The sequence below is a fragment of the Bufo bufo genome, chromosome 3 (assembly GCF_905171765.1).
Source record: "Bufo bufo chromosome 3, aBufBuf1.1, whole genome shotgun sequence".
Classification (NCBI taxonomy): domain Eukaryota; kingdom Metazoa; phylum Chordata; class Amphibia; order Anura; family Bufonidae; genus Bufo; species Bufo bufo.
In genome coordinates this window covers 19,918,292-19,941,495 of record NC_053391.1, presented here as the reverse complement: position 1 = coordinate 19,941,495, position 23,204 = coordinate 19,918,292, and the positions used below count along the sequence as shown (strand labels likewise).

Sequence of the window (23,204 nt, the reverse complement as noted above, 5' to 3'; positions counted from 1 at the left end):
GTGTTTTCTCAAGGAGATATAGAAGTGGTATTGTAACGCTGATAACGGTGTCATCGCCACTGACCATGTTGGTGGAGTACTCGAAACAGCGCAACAGGGCACACAGGTCTCGCATGGAGGCCCAGTCATTGGTGGTGAAGTGGTGCTGTTCCGCAGTGCGACTGACCCGTGCGTGCTGCAGCTGAAACTCCACTATGGCCTGCTGCTGCTCGCACAGTCTGTCCAGCATGTGCAAGGTGGAGTTCCACCTGGTGGGCACGTCGCATATAAGGCGGTGAGCGGGAAGGCCGAAGTTACGCTGTAGCGCAGACAGGCGTGCAGCGGCAGGATGTGTACGCCGGAAGCGCGCACAGACGGCCCGCACTTTATGCAGCAGCTCTGACATGTCGGGGTAGTTGTGAATGAACTTCTGCACCACCAAATTCAGCACATGCGCCAGGCAAGGGATGTGCGTCAAACCGGCTAGTCACAGAGCTGCAACGAGATTTCGCCCATTATCGCACACCACCAGGCCGGGCTTGAGGCTCACCGGCAGCAACCACTAGTCGGTCTGTTGTTCTATACCCCGCCACAACTCCTGTGCGGTGTGGGGACTGTCCCCCAAAAATATGAGTTTCAGAATGGCCTGCTGACGTTTACCCCGGGCTGTGCTGAAGTTAGTGGTGAAGGTGTGTGGCTGACTGGTTGAGCAGGTGGAAGAAGAGGAGGAGGAAGCCGAGTAGGAGGAGGAGACAACAGGAGTGTCACGGAACCATGAACCAGACGTACAACAAGAGATAAGTGAAAATAAGAAGGCTTTATTGAAAATAAAGCTGTAAAGCAAAAGTCCAAACGAATGGTGAAACCGAAGCAGAGTCTTTGAGAGGCCAGAGATCAGGAACCAGAAGGGTAGTCAGACGAAGCCAGGATCAGGAACCAGCAGGGTAGTCAGACGAAGCCAGGATCAGGAACCAGCAGGGTAGTCAGACGAAGCCAGGATCAGGAACCAGCAGGGTAGTCTGACGAAGCCAGGATCAGGAACCAGCAGGGTAGTCAGACGAAGCCAGGATCAGGAACCAGAAGCAGCAGCAGTCTTAGAAGCATGTGAACACAGGAGGACCAAGCAAGGAACTGAAGCCACAGACCTCCTATATATATGAGCTAGGCATCCAGCTCCTCCCAGTGGGAAGGAGGAGCCGCAGGGTGGAAGGCTACAAGAAACCCAGAAACCAAGATGGCCGCCAGCACATGTCAAACGAAGGAGAACAGCAAGAAGGTAAGACCATGACAGTACCTCCTCCTCAAGGGCCCCTCCTCCGCGGAGCAAAAAACGGTTTCTGAGGGAAGCGTGCGTGGAAGGCTCGGAGCAAAGCAGGAGCATGGACATCTGCGGAGGGAACCCAGGAACGCTCCTCTGGACCATAACCACGCCAATGGACCAAAAACTGCACCCGACCGCGGACCAGGCGTGAGTCCAGGATATTGCTCACCTCATACTCCTCATGATTGCCCACTCGGACCGGACGAGGCCGAGGAACCGAGGAAGTGAAACGATTACACACCAGTGGCTTCAACAGGGAGACATGAAACACGTTAGAGATCCGCATGCCAGGAGGAAGCGCAAGGGCATAGGCTACCGGGTTTACCCTGCGAAGCACTCGGAAGGGACCAACAAAGCGAGGCGCCAGCTTGGGAGTGGGCACTCGAAGGTTGAGGTTGCGGGTGGACAACCATACACGGTCTCTGACCTGGTAGGAAGGAGCAGGCGCTCGTCTGCGATCAGCCTGGAGTCTCTGGCGCTGCGCAGAGGCCTCAAGGGACTTCTGGATCTGTACCCAAGAAGCACGTAGGACGGAAAGGTGATCATCCACAGACGGAATATCCTGGGGAGAGAATACCTCCGGTAACACGGCAGGTTGGAACCCATAATTGGCCATGAAGGGAGACGTCCCAGAGGAAGAGTTCACCGCCGTGTTCCTGGCAAACTTAGCCCAAGGCAGAAGGTCAACCCAATTGTCTTGGTGATCGGAGACATAGCAACGAAGGAATTGCTCCAAGGCCTGATTGGATCGTTCTGCGGCCCCATTGGACTGAGGGTGGTAGGCCGAGGAGAAGGAGAGATGAATCCCCAACTGGGAGCAAAAGGCGCGCCAGAACATGGACACAAACTGACTCCCCCGATCCAACACAATCTCCTTGGGCAAACCGTGCAACCGGAAGACCTCCCTGGCAAAAATCGTGGCCAACTCTTGTGCAGAGGGTAACTTCTTGAGAGGAACACAGTGGCACATTTTGGAAAACCGATCCACAATCATGAGAATGACCGTATGGCCTCGGGATGCAGGGAGGTCCACAATGAAATCCATTCCCAGGTGTGACCATGGGCGCTCCCCGGTGGCTATGGGTTGCAGAAGGCCCAACGGAAGGTGCCGAGGAGACTTACTCTGGGCACAAACGGAGCATGCCGCTACATATGCGGCGATGTCCGAACGTAGGGAAGGCCACCAGAACAGACGTGAAACAGCCCAGGACAGCTGATTCTTTCCAGGATGCCCCGCGGTCTTGGAGTTATGGTAGGTTCGCAACAACCGAGTGCGCAACTCCTCAGGCACAAAACATCTGCCGTTGGGTCTCCCAGAGGGAGCACCAGATTGAGCCGCCAAAATCTGCTCACCCAGGGGAGAGGTCAGGCTGGTGCGAATGGCGGCCAGGATCTGATTCGGAGGTATGACCGAAGTCGGAATCGACTCCTCCCTGGACAGCTCGGAGTACTGCCGTGATAGGGCATCCGCCCTGATGTTCTTGGAACCGGGTAGGTAGGAGACCACGTAATTAAAACGTGACAAGAACAGAGCCCATCTGGCCTGACGTGGTGTCAATCTCTTGGCCTCAGAAAGGTAGGTCAGATTCTTATGGTCCGTCAGGATGAGAACCGGAACCACCGAACTCTCGAGCAAGTGCCTCCATTCTTTAAGGGCCTGCACGATGGCCAATAACTCCCTGTCACCAATCTGATAGTTGCACTCCGCGGAAGACAGTTTCCGGGAGTAAAACCCACAAGGAAGCAGAGGACCCTCTGGTGTTCTACGCTGAGACAGAAGGGCGCCTACTCCCGTCTCAGACGCGTCCACCTCGAGGACAAAGGGCAACCCAGGGTTGGGATGCGACAGAATCGGAGCCGACACAAAAGCGGACTTTAGGGCCTCAAAAGCTCGGATGGCCTCGAGCGGCCAGACCTGGGAATTACTGCCCTTCCTGGTCAGATCCGTGAGAGGCTTGGCCAGCATGGAAAAGTCCCTGATGAACTTCCGATAATAATTGGCGAAGCCCAAAAAGCGCTGCAGGGAACGAAGACCACTGGGCTGGGGCCACTGTAAGACAGCCGAAACCTTCTCAGGATCCATGGAGAACCCCTCAGCGGAAATGATGTAACCTAAGAAGGTTACCTGGGATCGGTGAAATTCGCATTTCTCAAGCTTACCGAACAGCTTGTTCTCTCGTAACCGTTGCAACACTCGTCTGACATCCAGAATGTGGGCCTCCATGGATTCAGAAAATACCAAGATGTCATCCAAATAGACCACCACACACTGCTGCAACAGGTCACGGAAAACATCGTTGATGAATTCCTGAAAGACTGCGGGCGCATTGCACAACCCAAAGGGCATAAACAAAGATTCATAATGACCGGTCCTGGTGTTAAACGCGGTCTTCCACTCATCGCCCGCCTTGATCCTTACCAGGTTATATGCCGCCCTCAGGTCGAGTTTGGTAAAGTCTGTGGCCCCTTTAAGGCGATCGAACAGCTCGGAAATCAAGGGTATCGGGTAAGCGTTCTTGATCGTGATGCGATTGAGACCCCTGTAATCGATGCAAGGCCTCAACTCACCGCCCTTCTTTTTCACAAAGAAAAATCCAGCCCCTGCCGGGGACGAGGATTTGCGAATGTGTCCGCGTGAAAGCGCCTCCCTCACGTACTCCTCCATGGCCTCATTCTCCGCTACCGACAGTGGATAGACTTTGCCACGAGGAGGAACGGCACCAGGTTGTAACTCTATGGCACAATCGTATGGGCGGTGCGGAGGTAGGGCAACCGCGCGCACCTTATCGAATACATCCCGGTACTCCTCGTATTCAGGAGGCAACAGAGAGTCCGAGGAAGTACACAGCAACTTGACAGACCCATGGATGCAACTAGCCCCACACTGCGGTGACCACGAGAGGATCTCGGCCGATCTCCAATCGAAAGTCGGATTATGCTTCTGGAGCCAGGGGTAGCCCAAGACCACCGAGTAGTGTGGAGACGAAATAACCTGGAGGCAGACCGACTCTCTGTGAACGGCACCAATGGCTATCCCCACTGGAAGGGTCTCATGAGTCACGTGTGACGACAGAAGGGGTCTGCCGTCTATCGCCTCAAGAGCCAGTGGGGAACCTCGAGCCTGCAGAGGAATGGAATTGGCGGCAGCGAACACACTATCAATGAACAAACCACCAGCACCAGAGTCCACCAACGCCTGGGTCGTCACCGAGCCCCCGACCCAGGAGAGGACAACAGTGATCAGTGGTTTGTCAACACGGGAAACCGGGGACGAGGAGACTCCACCCAAGATCTGCCCCCGACAGGATCTCAGGTACGAGCGTTTCAAGGACGGTTCGGACATGCCAACCGAAAATGCCCACCGAGACCACAGTACATGCATCGACCCTCGCGTCTCCGGAGTACCCTCTCCCCCTCGGACAGGCGAGCAAACCCCAGCTGCATGGGTTCACCCCCAGACAAGTCATCCCCAGGAGGCGTGGGAGGAGAGGGAGGCACGGGTGGGACAGCATACGTAGGCGCCAATCTGTTAGAAGACCTCCGCAGGCTCTCCTTAAAGGAAGGTCTCTCCCTGAGTCTGGTGTCAATCAAAATCAGGAAAGAAATAAGAGACTCGAGCTCCACTGGTAGGTCCTTAGCTGCAACCTCATCCTTCAAGGCATCCGAGAGACCATGAGAGAAAGCAGCGACCAGAGCCTCATTATTCCAGCCCACCTCTGCTGCCAGGGTACAAACTCAATGGCGTATTCAGCTACGGATCGTGAACCCTGTCTGATGGACATAAGGAGCTTCGCAGCAGAGGCAGCACGAGCCGGCACATCGAATACCTTCCGAAGAGAAGCAACAAAACCGGAAAACTCGGCAACCACCGGATTGTTGTTCTCCCATAAAGGGCTGGCCCAGGCCAAGGCCTTGTCCGAGAGCAGCGAGATCAAGAAGCCCACCTTTGATCTCTCAGTAGGAAAGGCATGTGGCAGCAACTCAAAATAAATGCCCACCTGGTTAAGGAAACCTCGGCACTGAGTTGGCTCTCCCCAAAGCGCTGTGGAAGAGGGGCAGAACCGATCATACCCCGAAACACCGCAGGCGCAACAACAGGTGTCGGGGTAGACTCTGGCGCAACAACCGGAGCGGCAGTAGGAGCGACAACCGACCCATCGGCAACGGGAGCGAAATGAGCTGTGCGTTCAAGCAGGGTTTGCAACGCCACAGCGAACCGACCCAACAGGTGATCCTGCTGATCAAGTCTGGCAACCAGCATGGGTAGCGAGGATGGCCCTGTACCGTCAGAACTCATGGCTTGGTCCTAATGTCACGGAACCATGAACCAGACGTACAACAAGAGATAAGTGAAAATAAGAAGGCTTTATTGAAAATAAAGCTGTAAAGCAAAAGTCCAAACGAATGGTGAAACCGAAGCAGAGTCTTTGAGAGGCCAGAGATCAGGAACCAGAAGGGTAGTCAGACGAAGCCAGGATCAGGAACCAGCAGGGTAGTCAGACGAAGCCAGGATCAGGAACCAGCAGGGTAGTCAGACGAAGCCAGGATCAGGAACCAGCAGGGTAGTCTGACGAAGCCAGGATCAGGAACCAGCAGGGTAGTCAGACGAAGCCAGGATCAGGAACCAGAAGCAGCAGCAGTCTTAGAAGCATGTGAACACAGGAGGACCAAGCAAGGAACTGAAGCCACAGACCTCCTATATATATGAGCTAGGCATCCAGCTCCTCCCAGTGGGAAGGAGGAGCCGCAGGGTGGAAGGCTACAAGAAACCCAGAAACCAAGATGGCCGCCAGCACATGTCAAACGAAGGAGAACAGCAAGAAGGTAAGACCATGACAAGGAGGCAAAGAATGTTGCCCTGCGATCCTTGGCGGCGGAAGGACGTGCGCCAAACAGCTCTTCGCCTGGGGCCCAGCCGCCACTACATTTACCCAGTGTGCAGTTAGGGAGATATAGCGTCCCTGGCCGTGCTTACTGGTCCACGTATCTGTGGTTAGGTGGACCTTGCCACAGATGGCGTTGCGCAGTGCACACTTGATTTTATCAGATACTTGGTTGTGCAGGGAAGGCACGGCTCTCTTGGAGAAGTAGTGGCGGCTGGGAACAACATACTGTAGGACAGCAAGCGACATGAGCTGTTTGAAGCTGTCTGTGTCCACCAGCCTGAATGACAGCATTTCATAGGCCAGTAGTTTAGAAATGCTGGCATTCAGGGCCAGGGATCGAGGGTGGCTAGGTGGGAATTTACGCTTTCTCTCAAATGTTTGTGAGATGGAGAGCTGAACGCTGCCGTGTGACATGGTTGAGATGCTTGGTGACGGAGGTGGTGGTGTTGGTGGTACATCCTCTGTTTGCTGGGCGGCAGGTGCCAACGTTCGTCCAGAGGCGGAGGAAGAGGCCGAGGCGGCAGCAGCAGAAGAGGTAGCAGGGGGAGCCTGAGTGAGTTCCTTGTTTTTAAGGTGTTTACTCCACTGCAGTTCATGCTTTGCATGCAGGTGCCTGGTCATGCAGGTTGTGCTAAGGTTCAGAACGTTAATGCCTCGCTTCAGGCTCTGATGGCACAGTGTGCAAACCACTCGGGTCTTGTCGTCAGCACATTTTTTGAAGAACTGCCACGCCAGGGAACTCCTTGAAGCTGCCTTTGGGGTGCTCGGTCCCAGATATCGGTGGCCAGTCGCAGACAGACTCTCTTCATGGCGGGTGTTCTGCTTTTGCCCACTGCTCCCTCTTTGGCTACTCTGTTGGCCCGGTCTCACCACTGCCTCTTCCTCCAAATTCTGAAAGTCAGTGGCACGACCTTCATTTCATGTGGGGTCTAGGACCTCATCATCCTCTGCATCGTCTTCCACCCAGTCTTCCTCCCTGACCTCCTGTTCAGTCTGCACACTGCAGATAGACGCAGCAGTTGGCACCTGTGTTTCGTCATCATCAGAGACGTGCTGAGGTGGTATTCCCATGTCCTCATCATCAGGAAACATAAGTGGTTGTGCGTCAGTGCATTCTATGTCTTCCACCGCTGGGGAAGGGCTAGGTGGATGCCCTTGGGGAAACCCTTCCAGCAGAGTCTTCAAACAGCATAAGAGACTGCTGCATAACTTGAGGCTCAGACAGTTTCCCTGATATGCATGCAGGTGATGTGACAGACTGATGGGCTTGGTTTTCATGCGCCATCTGTGCGCTTTCTGCAGAAGACTGGGTGGGAGATAATGTGAACGTGCTGGATCCACTGTTGGCCACCCAATTGACTAATGCCTGTACCTGCTCAGGCATTACCATCCATAGAACGGCATTGGGCCCCACCAAATATCACTGTAAATTCTGGTGGCTACTGGGACCTGAGGTAGTTGGTTCACTAGGACGTGTGGCTGTGGCAGAACGGCTACGTCCTCTCCGAGCACCAGAGGGTCCATTAACACCACCAGGACCATGTCCGCGTCCGCGTCCCTTACTAGATGTTTACCTCATTGCTACCGTTCACCACAATAAGAAAAAAATTATTTGGCCCAATGTATTGAATTCAAATTCAGGCCTTTTTTTACAGGCACCTAACACTATCTGGCTATCTATTTAGGTACCGTATTACACTAATACAGGCACAGCAGTAACGACAGATTTAGCTGAATATAAATTGTAGGCCTATTATTTAGGCGCTGGATGACAGGTATCCCTTTTACGAACAGAATTAGACTTGGAAATGCACGGTAGCGTGTGAAGTTATTGAGGATGACCCTATCCGCACCTTCAATCTAATATACCCTTTTATGGATAGATTTAACCTTGGCCTGATACAGCAGAAACCACTGATTTAGGGAATTGCTAAGTTGGGAATTGTATTTCAACCCAGAACAAAAACTGTGCTTCGGCAGACAGCAGACAGTATTACAATTGGCTAGCCACAGCTGAAACACCAGATTTAGGGTACTGCTATTTTAGCAATTGTATTTTACCCCTCAATAAAATAGCAAGCACAGCCAAGCCCCTGATGTAGGATATAGCAAAAAAAAACAACACACTATTGATGGTTAAAAATGGACTTGGTGGCAGCTTGTGCTGGCGCACCACAAGACACAAAATGGCCGCCGATCACCCCAGAAAAAAGTGACTGAAAAACGCTCTGGGCAGCCTTAAAACAGTGAGCAATTGAATAGCAGAGTTTGTATGATACACAGCTGTATATCGATCACTTCAGTTAATAAATCACTGCCTAATCTCGCCCTAACAGCAGCAGCTGCATCCTCTCCCTACACTTATCAGAGCAGAGTGACGTGCGGCGCTACGTGACTCAAGCTTAAATAGAGGCTGGGTCACATGCTGCACTGGCCAATCACAGCCATGCCAATAGTAGGCATGGCTGTGATGGCCTCTTGGGGCAAGTAGTATGACGCTTGTTGATTGGCTGCTTTGCAGCCTTTCAAAAAGCGCCAAGAAAGCGCCGAACACCGAACCCGAACCCAGACTTTTAAGAAAATGTTCGGGTTCGGGTCCATGTCACGGACACCCCAAAATTCGGTACGAACTATACCGATCGGGTTCGCTCATCCCTAGTTCTCAGACATGAGACACTAAAACAAAACAAAAAATTATTTTAAAAATATTATTTTGTAAAACTCAAATTTAAAAAAGTAGACATATTAGGTATCGCCGCGTCCGTAAGAATCTACTCTATAAAAATCCCCCATTACCTAACCCCTCAGATGAACATGGTCAAAAAAATAAAATAAAAACAGTGCCAAAACAGCTATTTTTTAGGAAATTTTCCATTTTAATAATTTTTTTCCAGTAACAAAGCATGGGTTAACAGCCAAACAAAACTTAATATTTATTACCCTGATTCTGCAGTTTACAGAAACACCCCATATGTGGTTGTAAACTTCTGTATGACCAAACGTCAGGGCGCAGAAGGAAAGGAACACCGTATGGTTTCTGGAAGGCAGATTTTGATTGCCTTTTTTTTGGCAGCATGTCCTATTTGAAGAACCCCTGATGCACCCCTAGAATAGAAACTCCATAAAAGTGATCCCATCTAAGAAACAAAACCACTCAAGGTATTCAAAACTGATATTACAAACTTTATTAACCCTTTAGGTATTCTTTAACAGTTTATGGCAAATGGAGATGGTCCTTAAGGTGAAAATGAGCCCAGTCCTTAAGGGGTTAAAATCCTATATTGTGCTCTCTATGAACATCACAGCCAAGGGGAGACTCTCTGAGTGTAAAGAGACGTTACTCAGTATTCACTCAATGTAAAATTTATTCTAAAAGAAAATTTAAAGAAAAAAATAAAGAATCATCATAAGGTACCAAGTCCTACAGTAGAGCTCCACACCTGCCACATTTCATACAATCTGAACATTACAAAGGCTTCTGACTTCTCCGCTCTTCGATTTTCCACAAGACCCATTTTTATTCTACTGTTTTCTCATACTATACATACACATGGCTACTTCCTCGTGTGAATTTTTAAATGTTTCAAAAGATTTGATTTATCATTTAAAAATTTCTCACATTCTGTACATTTAAATGGCTAAAGGGATATCTGTATGAATAATCTGATGTTGAACAAAATGTGACTTTTGACTAAAACACTTCTCACATTCTGTACATGAAAACGGCTTCTCTCCTGTGTGAATTCTCTGATGTTGAACAAGATGTGACTTCCGACTAAAACTCTTCTCACATTCTGTACATGAAAACGGCTTCTCTTCTGTGTGAATTCTCTGATGTTGAAAAAGAATTGACTTCTGACGAAAACACTTCTCACATTCTGTACATGAAAACGGCTTCTTTCCTGTGTGAATTTTCTCATGACGTGCAAGATTTATTTTATGACTAAAACTCTTCTCACATTCTGTACATGAAAACGGCTTCTCTCCTGTGTGAATTCTCTGATGTTGAACAAGAAGTGTCTTTCGACTAAAACACTTCTCACATTCTGTACATGAAAACGGCTTCTCTCCTGTGTGAATTCTCTGATGTCGAAAAAGAATTGACTTCTGACGAAAACACTTCTCACATTCTGTACATGAATACGGTTTCTCTCCTGTGTGAATTCTCTGATGTTCAACAAGATTTGTTTTTGTAATAAATGATTTCCCACATTCTGGACATTTAAATGACCTTTCACCTTGTCGAGTTTCCTTAAATTTCATTTCTAAAGGTTTCGTACATTCAGCTCTTGTTGACATTTCACCCAGTCTGTGTTCAGTTCTATTACTGACAAGTCGTACTTAATTATCTTTTACGTCATAAGAGGAAGAGAAAAGATATTTCTAGTAGCTTCTTATCCTGTCATCACCTGGAGAAAGAAAAACATATTTATAAGTTAAATGGTCCTTATTTTCCTTGCTACTAGTTAATTAATGCTACAAATATATAAATAGCTCATTAGCTGCTGCTAATTACTAGGACACGGCTCTTTAGGCAGGGCTGCACTAGATGCAATTTTGTACCCAATAGCCTTGGAGTGTTTATGTGATGAATGGATGGAGCCAAAATATACTGGCTACAGGTGTGTGATTGGAGCCAAAATATACTGGCTATGAGTGACTGTATATAGCCAAAACATACTGGCTGCGGATACATGGTTGTGACCTATATACTGGCCACAGGCTATACAAATAGATTGGTCTGAACTCTGTACTATACAAGGGTACATTCTAGTCCACAGAGACTCCACTCTGGTAGAGGCAGTGAGATCTACTGTATTTAGCATTATACGACATATGAACTAGGTGGCCCAACCACATCTGCATATACACCCACAGGATCACTTGTAATATACAGACATGTGTCCATTCACACTGGTTACCGTGCCCTCAACTCTGACTTGCTTATCCATAGCAATCACTAGATAGCAAGTCGAGTTTTCTAGCCCAGTCCCTTAACTGTACAGAGGAGTTATTTGCTTCCCCTCTCTGTATATGTTGGAGACTGGTTGCCTGATGGTCACAGACTGTGACATATAGGCCTTTTGCCCCCTTTTAAACAGACTTTTAATAAAGGTTTTGTTTTTGAATTTTAACGTTCATCAGGCTGTGATATTATTAGTATTTAGGAACGTCTACCCACTTATCTCTTTATAGTGTGAATTAATTTTGACTATTAATCCTGCAGACCAGTCCATAACATTGTGTTCACATAAAGGTATTTTGCACTGTAATATTATTTCTATATGAACTTTACACTTTGGCCCATGTGCTATGTAGCATTATCCCGGGCTTGTACCATGACACAGACATGACACCTTGATTCGATTTTATCGGTCCCTTGTGAGTTTATTTTTTTATTTTTTATGAGATTACTTATTTAATAAATATAAAACCGGACAATCCTTGCTCTCTGTCTATCCGGGATGTGCTGGTAGCTCATAAACTGCCAACACTATTGTTTATTGAAACTTCTTCACTCTCTAAACTCACGTTGAATACATTTTTATTGGTTTCTCATGTTTTAAGGGACAAATCAGATCATAGAAGGCAAACATTTTCAGTCACCAGACTTTTTCATGTCATCTGATTGCCCAGAAAGTAGGATTTAAGGAAAGCATGGAGATTGAATTGCGGTCTTTTTGATTTATCTATTGATATTAAATGGCATATAGGTAATACATGGATAGCATTGGTATGGTAGAATTTACATCCTATGGACAATTCAAAAATCCATAAAAAAAAACTGGCAAATGGACCCCAAAACCCATTAACGTTTTGAATAATCCCTAAAAGGAGGAAACTCTTTACCTCCATATTATATAAGTACACATTAGAAGACTGCACACAAGTAGGACATGACATTAAGAAATCATTTATGGAAGTCATGACGGCACAAAATAGCATGAAAAGGCAATGTTTTGTTCTCCACCATCCTCTACACTATGTACTGTCTACAATATGTGTTATGTGTACAGACCTGTATTATATACAGTCAGGTCCATAAATATTGGGACATCAACACAATTCTAACATTTTTGGCTCTATACACCACCACAATGGATTTGAAATGAAACAAACAAGATGTGCTTTACCTGCAGACTGTCAGCTTTAATTTGAGGGCATTTACATCAGTTTGCATATGTGCCTCCCACTTGTTAAGGGGCCAAAAGTAATGGGACATAATAATAATCATAAATCAAACTTTCACTTTTTAATACTTGGTTGCAAATCCTTTGCAGTCAATTACAGCCTGAAGTCTGGAACGCATAGACATCACCAGACGTTGGGTTTCATCCCTGGTGATGCTTTCCCAGGCTTCTACTACAACTGTCTTCAGTTCCTACTTTTTTTTTGGGGCATTTTCCCTTCAGTTTTGTCTTCAGCAAGTGAAATGCATGCTCAATCGGATTCAGGTCAGGTTATTGACTTGGCCATTGCATAACATTCCACTTCTTTCCCTTAAAAAACTCTTTGGTTGCTTTTTCAGTATGCTTTAGGTCATTGTCCATCTGCACTGTGAAGCGCCGTCCAATGAGTTCTGAAGTATTTGGCTGAATATGAGCAGATAATATTGCCCGAAACACTTCAGAATTCATCCTGCTGCTTTTGTCTGCAGTCACATCATCAATAAATTTTGTTTGTTTAATTTCAAATACATTGTGGTGGTGTATAGAGCCAAAAATGTTATAATTGTTTCGATGTCCCAATATTTATGGACCTGACTGTAACTGTAGATACACAGATATCTCTAGTTAGAGGAGAAGATTATGGTATCTATAGAGAAAATGATGTGTAAGTTAATTACAGATTAGTCCTGTGAGTAAAACTCTTTCACAAACTTATTGGTACAGTCCAGTGATGGCAGTCAGGATCGGTGATTATCCGTGTTCCCTGCACAGTTACAGGTATGTACTATCACATGTATGGACACTGCGTGTATAATTACATTACAGACAAAGACACATTGTCCTTATACACAGCACAGTCAGTACTTACGAGACATGGACCCTCTACACACTCAGTACTTGAACTCCAGTCTGTGTTTTCTCCTCAGCAAGTCAGTGATCCAAGTGAATTCCCTTGGTGAATTCTGGCTTTCTGAGCCATGCTTGGGTCTTTTATACCTCTTTGGTGGCTATATCTATCTGCTCCTCCTCTTCCGCCCAGGATGTGCCCAGTCCCACCTTTATAATCATGAAACTTTGTTCATCAGATCTTTCTTCCCTAATTACAATATGCAATGGAAGAATAATGGCCCCACCTTCTCATCAACAAGTTTAGCATTTTCTGGCCTCCTGAGATGGTTCTTCATTTACACATTGTATTTGCAGGGTAGAGACCTATTGTTTACACTCCTATTTAGCATCTGTAAGAGATTCCTGGGATACTCTGAGACCTTTTCATATGAGAATCAGTGTAAACAATGAGCATTTTACAACCTGATGAGATACATTCCATCCAGACCTACAACCACATGACTCTCCATCTATAATTCACAGATATGAAATACTCCATATTATATTCAGTAGAACAGATTATAATACTTTCATTATAAATTGTGTCAAAGGTTTGGCGTCACTCAATATCCGGCATTGATACAGGCAAAAAGCACAGGACGATGTTCAAATAGTATTATTTAATACCTTACAACATGTTGTATAAAATGAATAAAATAGCAAAAATACATAAAACACACTAAAAATTGCACATATAGCCTGTTAGGACCACTATGATGTTTCTATATTTGATCTCAATTGACCTTGTTAGAGTCCATAATGGGTCATGTTAAAGTCCATGCTAGGTCATATGATGACCACCGGGTAAAGTCAATGACAGTTTATATTGGTATAAAGCGCTGTAATAATTGTAGATGTACTTTACCACTCCTGTTGAGCGTACAGCTGCTGTGAGCTGCAGGGATCACTCGTGTTGGCCGTGCGGCTGCTTGGCTGTGAGCTGCAAGGACCTTTGGAGGCGTGCTCGCCTATCGATGATTCCCCGTATTGCTGAGTGTAACACTCTCTACCGACCTTCCAGGACCCTACCGTGACGTCCCACGTGGTTTCAGCCGGATAGGTCAGGTGACTTCCTGTTTCAAGCGGGGTTTTCAAAATGAATGTAGAGTTCACTTATAATTATAAGCGTTTTCCTTATATCGTCCCACACTGTCTGCCGACCATACGCGTTTCGGGATGAAATCCCTTCCTCAGTGGTACAGACAGTGGGATTGGAGTGTCCTTTTTATATCATCTTTAATTGATGAAGTGCATGCTGCTACAGTGGGGGACTTGGAAGACCGGGATCTGGATTTGTAATAATGATTCATTCGTGATCTTTAAGATATATATACTTTCATACAAGAAACAATGTTGTATATATGATCTCAGTTAATATTTTCAAAGTGCAGTGCTATATGGAATATTACAATTATACAAAGCATATAAAATACATAAGTTTATTTATTAAATATAATTTATAGAAATAACATATATAAAAACCGCATATGCGCACCAACAGTTTTGATGCGTCTTCAGTAAGTTTACGCCAATTCTTAAAAACATGTAAAAATGTATATAAAGATAATGGTAGACCAATGGCAACATTCTTAAATTAATACTTTCATATGTTGATCAAGCAACAATCAATATATAGAGAAACCATTCAACCAATTAAAATAATAAATAATAGTGTTATATTAAAAACATATCTATATATAATAAAACTCCCGATGTTCCAAATTTCACAAAAAACGCACCTGCGGTTTTAATGCGTTTTTGGTGCGTTTTTTGCTAAAAACATTCATTATGAGCTGAGGGTAATAATACGGATATATGGGAACGTTTTCCATATTGCACAACTGTCACGGAACCATGAATCAGACGTACATCAAGGGATAAGTGAAAATAAGAAGGCTTTATTGAAAATAAAGCTGTAAAGCAAAAGTCCAAATGGATGGCGAAACCGAAGCAGAGTCTTTGCGAAGCCAGAGGTCAGGAACCAGAAGGGTAGTCAGACGAAGCCAGGATCAGGAACCAGCAGGGTAGTCAGACGAAGCCAGGATCAGGAACCAGCAGGGTAGTCGGACGAAACCAGGATCAGGAACCAGCAGGGTAGTCGGACGAAACCAGGATCAGGAACCAGAAGCAGCAGCAGTCTAGAAGCATGTGAACACAGGAGGACCAAGCAAGGAACTGAAGCCACAGACCTCCTATATATATGAGCTAGGCATCCAGCTCCTCCCAGTGGGAAGGAGAAGCCGCAGGGTGGGAGGCTACAAGAAACCCAGAAACCAAGATGGCCGCCAGCACATGTCAAACGAAGGAGAACAGCAAGAAGGTAAGACCATGACAGTACCTCCCCCTCAAGGGCCCCTCCTCCACGGAGTAAAGAACGGTTTCTGAGGGAAGCGTGCGTGGAAGGCTCGGAGCAAGGCAGGAGCATGGACATCTGCGGAGGGAACCCAGGAACGCTCCTCTGGACCATAACCACGCCAATGGACCAAAAACTGCACCCGACCGCGGACCAGGCGTGAGTCCAGGATATTGCTCACCTCATACTCCTCACGATTACCCACTTGGACCGGACGAGGCCGAGGAACCGAGGAAGTGAAACGATTACACACCAGTGGCTTCAACAGGGAGACATGAAACACGTTGGAGATCCGCATGCCAGGAGGAAGCGCAAGGGCATAGGCTACCGGGTTTACCCTGCGAAGCACTCGGAAGGGACCAACAAAGCGAGGCGCCAGCTTGGGAGTGGGCACTCGAAGGTTGAGGTTGCGGGTGGACAACCATACACGGTCTCCGACCTGGTAGGAAGGAGCAGGCGCTCGTCTGCGATCAGACTGGAGTCTCTGGCGCTGCGCAGAGACCTCAAGGGACTTCTGGATCAGTACCCAAGAAGCACGTAGGACGGAAAGGTGATCCTCCACAGCCGGAATATCCTGGGGAGAGAATACCTCCGGTAACACGGCAGGTTGGAACCCATAATTGGCCATGAAGGGAGACGTCCCAGAGGAAGAGTTCACCGCCGTGTTCCTGGCAAACTCAGCCCAAGGCAGGAGGTCAACCCAATTGTCTTGGTGATGGGAGACATAGCAACGAAGGAATTGCTCCAAGGCCTGATTGGATCGTTCTGCGGCCCCATTGGACTGAGGGTGGTAGGCCGAGGAGAAGGAGAGATGAATCCCCAACTGGGAGCAAAAGGCGCGCCAGAACCTGGACACAAACTGACTCCCCCGATCCGACACAATCTCCTTGGGCAAACCGTGCAACCGGAAGACCTCCCTGGCAAAAATCGTGGCCAACTCTTGTGCAGAGGGTAACTTCTTGAGAGGAACACAGTGGCACATTTTGGAAAACCGATCCACAATCATGAGAATGACCGTATGGCCTCGGGATGCAGGGAGGTCCACAATGAAATCCATCCCCAGGTGTGACCATGGGCGCTCCCCGGTGGCTATGGGTTGCAGAAGGCCCAACGGAAGGTGCTGAGGGGACTTACTCTGGGCACAAACGGAGCATGCCGCTACATATGCGGCGATGTCGGAACGTAGGGAAGGCCACCAGAACAGACGTGAAACAGCCCAGGACAGCTGATTCTTTCCAGGATGCCCCGCGGTCTTGGAGTTATGGTAGGTTCGCAACAACCGAGTGCGCAACTCCTCAGACACAAAACATCTGCCGTTGGGTCTCCCAGAGGGAGCACCAGATTGAGCCGCCAAAATCTGCTCACCCAGGGGAGAGGTCAGGCTGGTGCGAATGGCGGCCAAGATCTGATTCGGAGGTATGACCGAAGTCGGAATCGACTCCTCCCTGGACAGCTCGGAGTACTGCCGTGATAAGGCATCCGCCCTGATGTTCTTGGAACCGGGTAGGTAGGAGACCACGTAATTAAAACGTGACAAGAACAGAGCCCATCTGGCCTGACGTGGTGTCAATCTCTTGGCCTCAGAAAGGTAGGTCAGATTCTTGTGGTCCGTCAGGATGAGGACCGGAACCACCGAACCCTCGAGCAAGTGCCTCCATTCTTTAAGGGCCTGCACGATTGCCAATAACTCCCTGTCACCAATCTGATAGTTGCACTCCGCGGAAGACAGTTTCCGGGAGTAAAACCCACAAGGAAGCAGAGGACCCTCTGGTGTTCTACGCTGAGACAGAAGGGCGCCTACTCCCGTCTCAGACGCGTCCACCTCGAGGACAAAGGGCAACCCAGGGTTGGGATGCGACAGAATCGGAGCCGACACAAAGGCGGACTTTAGAGCCTCAAAAGCTCGGATGGCCTCGAGCGGCCAGACCTGGGAATTACTGCCCTTCCTGGTCAGATCCGTGAGAGGCTTGGCTAGCATGGAAAAGTCCCTGATGAACCTCCGATAATAATTGGCGAAGCCCAAAAAGCGCTGCAGGGAACGAAGACCACTGGGCTGGGGCCACTGTAAGACAGCCGAAACCTTCTCAGGATCCATGGAGAACCCCTCAGCGGAAATGATGTAACCTAAGAAGGTTACCTGGGATCGGTGAAATTCGCATTTCTCAAGCTTACCGAACAGCTTGTTCTCTCGTAACCGTTGCAACACTCGTCTGACATCCAGAATGTGGGCCTCCATGGATTCAGAATATACCAAGATGTCATCCAAATAGACCACCACACACTGCTGCAACAGGTCACGGAAAACATCGTTGATGAATTCCTGAAAGACTGCGGGCGCATTGCACAACCCAAAGGGCATAACCAAGGATTCATAATGACCGGTCCTTGTGTTAAACGCGGTCTTCCACTCATCGCCCGCCTTGATCCTTACCAGGTTATATGCCGCCCTCAGGTCGAGTTTGGTAAAGACCGTGGCCCCTTTAAGGCGATCGAACAGCTCGGAAATCAAGGGTATCGGGTAAGCGTTCTTGATCGTGATGCGATTGAGACCCCTGTAATCGATGCAAGGCCTCAACTCACCGCCCTTCTTTTTCACAAAGAAAAATCCAGCCCCTGCCGGGGACGAGGATTTGCGAATGTGTCCGCGTGAAAGCGCCTCCCTCACGTACTCCTCCATGGCCTCATTCTCCGCTACCGACAGTGGATAGACTTTGCCACGAGGAGGAACGGCACCAGATTGTAACTCTATGGCACAATCGTATGGGCGGTGCGGAGGTAGGGCAACCGCGCGCACCTTATCGAATACATCCCGGTACTCCTCGTATTCAGGAGGCAACAGAGAGTCTGAGGAAGTACACAGCAACTTGACAGACCCATGGATGCAACTAGCCCCACACTGCGGTGACCACGAGAGGATCTCGGCCGATCTCCAATCGAAAGTCGGATTATGCTTCCGGAGCCAGGGGTACCCCAAGACCACCGAGTAGTGTGGAGACGAAATAACCTGGAGGCAGACCGACTCTCTGTGAACGGCACCAATGGCTATCCCCACTGGAAGGGTCTCATGAGTCACGTGTGGCGGCAGAAGGGGTCTGCCGTCTATCGCCTCAAGAGCCAGTGGGGAACCTCGAGCCTGCAGAGGAATGGAATTGGCGGCAGCGAACACATTATCAATGAACAAACCACCAGCTCCAGAGTCCACCAATGCCTGGGTCGTCACCGAGCCCCCGACCCAGGAGAGGACAACAGTGATCAGTGGTTTGTCAACACGGGAAACCGGGGACGAGGAGACTCCACCCAAGATCTGCCCCCGACAGGATCTCAGGTACGAGCGTTTCAAGGACGGTTCGGACATGCCAACCGAAAATGCCCACCGAGACCACAGTACATGCATCGACCCTCGCATCTCCGGAGTACCCTCTCCCCCTCAGACAGGCGAGCAAACCCCAGCTGCATGGGTTCACCCCCAGACAAGTCATCCCCAGGAGGCGTGGGAGGAGAGGGAGGCACGGGTGGGACAACAAACGTAGGCGCCAATCTGTTAGAAAACCTCCGCAGGCTCTTCTTAAAGGAAGGTCTCTCCCTGAGTCTGGTGTCAATCAAAATCAGGAAAGAAATAAGAGACTCGAGCTCCACTGGTAGGTCCTTAGCTGCAACCTCATCCTTCAAGGCATCCGAGAGACCATGAGAGAAAGCAGCGACCAGAGCCTCATTATTCCAGCCCACCTCTGCTGCCAGGGTACGAAACTCAATGGCGTATTCAGCTACGGATCGTGAACCCTGTCTGATGGACATAAGGAGCTTCGCAGCAGAGGCAGCACGAGCCGGCACATCGAATACCTTCCGAAGAGAAGCAACAAAACCGGAAAACTCGGCAACCACCGGATTGTTGTTCTCCCATAAAGGGCTGGCCCAGGCGAAGGCCTTGTCCGAGAGCAGCGAGATCAAGAAGCCCACCTTTGATCTCTCAGTGGGAAAGGCATGTGGCAGCAACTCAAAATAAATGCCCACCTGGTTAAGGAAACCTCGGCACTGAGTTGGCTCTCCCCCAAAGCGCTGTGGAAGAGGGGCAGAACCGGTCATACCCCGAAACACCGCAGGTGCAACAACAGGTGTCGGGGTAGACTCTGGCGCAACAACCGGAGCGGCAGTAGGAGCGGGCCCAGGAGCGACAACCGACCCATCGGCAACGGGAGCGAAATGAGCCGTGCGTTCAAGCAGGGTTTGCAACGCCACAGCGAACCGACCCAACAGGTGATCCTGCTGATCAAGTCTGTCAACCAGCGTGGGTAGCGAGGATGGCCCTGTACCGTCAGAATTCATGGCTTGGTCCTAATGTCACGGAACCATGAACCAGACGTACAACAAACGGATGGCGAAAACCGAAGCAGAGTCTTTGCGAAGACAGAGGTCAGGAACCAGAAGGGTAGTCAGACGAAGCCAGGATCAGGAACCAGCAGGGTAGTCAGACGAAGCCAGGATAAGGAACCAGCAGGGTAGTCGGACGAAACCAGGATCAGGAACCAGCTGGGTAGTCGGACGAAACCAGGATCAGGAACCAGAAGCAGCAGCAGTCTAGAAGCATGTGAACACAGGAGGACCAAGCAAGGAACTGAAGCCACAGACCTCCTATATATATGAGCTAGGCATCCAGCTCCTCCCAGTGGGAAGGAGAAGCCGCAGGGTGGGAGGCTACAAGAAACCCAGAAACCAAGATGGCCGCCAGCACATGTCAAACGAAGGAGAACAGCAAGAAGGTAAGACCATGACAACAACACAGTAAGGTCAAACCATAATGTCCACATTCGTGTTGATCTTGGTTTTGTTGTTACAGGGGCGCGGACATTATGGTTTGACCTTACGAATGTGGACATTATGGTTTGACCTTACTGTGTTGTGCAATATGGAAAACGTTCCCATATATCCGTATTATTACCCTCAGCTCATAATGAATGTTTTTAGCAAAAAACGCACCAAAAACGCATTAAAACCGCAGGTGCGTTTTTTGTGAAATTTGGAACATCGGGAGTTTTATTATATATAGATATGTTTTTAATATAACACTATTATTTATTATTTTAATTGGTTGAATGGTTTCTCTATATATTGATTGTTGCTTGATCAACATATGAAAGTATTGATTTAAGAATGTTGCCATTGGTCTACCATTATCTTTATATACATTTTTACATGTTTTTAAGAATTGGCGTAAACTTACTGAAGACGCATCAAAACTGCAATTGAATAGCAGAGTTTGTATGATACACAGCTGTATATCGATCACTTCAGTTAATAAATCACTGCCTAATCTCGCCCTAACAGCAGCAGCTGCATCCTCTCCCTACACTTATCAGAGCAGAGTGACGTGCGGCGCTACGTGACTCAAGCTTAAATAGAGGCTGGGTCACATGCTGCACTGGCCAATCACAGCCATGCCAATAGTAGGCATGGCTGTGATGGCCTCTAGGGGCAAGTAGTATGACGCTTGTTGATTGGCTGCTTTGCAGCCTTTCAAAAAGCGCCAAGAAAGCGCCGAACACCGAACCCGAACCCAGACTTTTACGAAAATGTTCGGGTTCGGGTCCGTGTCACGGACACCCCAAAATTCGGTACGAACTATACTGTTCGGGTTCGCTCATCCCTAGTTCTCAGACATGAGACACTAAAACAAAACAAAAAATTATTTTAAAAATATTATTTTTTCCAGTAACAAAGCATGGGTTAACAGCCAAACAAAACTTAATATTTATTACCCTGATTCTGCAGTTTACAGAAACACCCCATATGTGGTTGTAAACTTCTGTATGACCAAACGTCAGGGCGCAGAAGGAAAGGAACACTGTATGGTTTCTGGAAGGCAGATTTTGATTGCCTTTTTTTTGGCAGCATGTCCTATTTGAAGAACCCCTGATGCACCCCTAGAATAGAAACTCCATAAAAGTGATCCCATCTAAGAAACAAAACCACTCAAGGTATTCAAAACTGATATTACAAACTTTATTAACCCTTTAGGTATTCTTTAACAGTTTATGGCAAATGGAGATGGTCCTTAAGGTGAAAATGAGCCCAGTCCTTAAGGGGTTAAAATCCTATATTGTGCTCTCTATGAACATCACAGCCAAGGGGAGACTCTCTGAGTGTAAAGAGACGTTACTCAGTATTCACTCAATGTAAAATTTATTATAAAAGAAAATTTAAAGAAAAAAATAAAGAATCATCATAAGGTACCAAGTCCTACAGTAGAGCTCCACACCTGCCACATTTCATACAATCTGAACATTACAAAGGCTTCTGACTTCTCCGCTCTTCGATTTTCCACAAGACCCATTTTTATTCTACTGTTTTCTCATACTATACATACACATGGCTACTTCCTCGTGTGAATTTTTAAATGTTTCAAAAGATTTGATTTATCATTAAAAAATTTCTCACATTCTGTACATTTAAATGGCTAAAGGGATATCTGTATGAATAATCTGATGTTGAACAAAATGTGACTTTTGACTAAAACACTTCTCACATTCTGTACATGAAAACGGCTTCTCTCCTGTGTGAATTCTCTGATGTTGAACAAGATGTGACTTCCGACTAAAACTCTTCTCACATTCTGTACATGAAAACGGCTTCTCTTCTGTGTGAATTCTCTGATGTTGAAAAAGAATTGACTTCTGACGAAAACACTTCTCACATTCTGTACATGAAAACGGCTTCTCTCCTGTGTGAATTTTCTCATGACGTGCAAGATTTATTTTATGACTAAAACTCTTCTCACATTCTGTACATGAAAACGGCTTCTCTACTGTGTGAATTCTCTGATGTTGAACAAGAAGTGTCTTCCGAATAAAACACTTCTCACATTCTGTACATGAAAACGGCTTCTCTCCTGTGTGAATTCTCTGATGTCGAAAAAGAATTGACTTCTGACGAAAACACTTCTCACATTCTGTACATGAATACGGTTTCTCTCCTGTGTGAATTCTCTGATGTTCAACAAGATTTGTTTTTGTAATAAATGATTTCCCACATTCTGGACATTTAAATGACCTTTCACCTTGTCGAGTTTCCTTAAATTTCATTTCTAAAGGTTTCGTACATTCAGCTCTTGTTGACATTTCACCCAGTCTGTGTTCAGTTCTATTACTGACAAGTCGTACTTAATTATCTTTTACGTCATAAGAGGAAGAGAAAAGATATTTCTAGTAGCTTCTTATCCTGTCATCACCTGGAGAAAGAAAAACATATTTATAAGTTAAATGGTCCTTATTTTCCTTGCTACTAGTTAATTAATGCTACAAATATATAAATAGCTCATTAGCTGCTGCTAAATACTAGGACACGGCTCTTTAGGCAGGGCTGCACTAGATGCAATTTTGTACCCAATAGCCTTGGAGTGTTTATGTGATGAATGGATGGAGCCAAAATATACTGGCTACAGGTGTGTGATTGGAGCCAAAATATACTGGCTATGAGTGACTGTATATAGCCAAAACATACTGGCTGCGGATACATGGTTGTGACCTATATACTGGCCACAGGCTATACAAATAGATTGGTCTGAACTCTGTACTATACAAGGGTACATTCTAGTCCACAGAGACTCCACTCTG

At 47.4% G+C, this 23,204-nt stretch overlaps 2 protein-coding genes across 2 annotated transcripts; both read right to left on the bottom strand.

The window, feature by feature from the left end:
- Positions 1 to 9,816: 9,816 nt before the first annotated feature.
- On the bottom strand, positions 9,817 to 10,485 carry LOC120993567 (gastrula zinc finger protein XlCGF71.1-like). Its single transcript, XM_040422043.1, has one exon. The coding sequence runs from the start codon at positions 10,483 to 10,485 to the stop codon at positions 9,817 to 9,819; it is 669 nt and encodes a 222-aa protein (XP_040277977.1).
- Positions 10,486 to 22,040: 11,555 nt separating this feature from the next.
- On the bottom strand, positions 22,041 to 22,709 carry LOC120993566 (gastrula zinc finger protein XlCGF71.1-like). The gene has a single exon (XM_040422042.1). The coding sequence runs from the start codon at positions 22,707 to 22,709 to the stop codon at positions 22,041 to 22,043; it is 669 nt and encodes a 222-aa protein (XP_040277976.1).
- Positions 22,710 to 23,204: the final 495 nt, after the last annotated feature.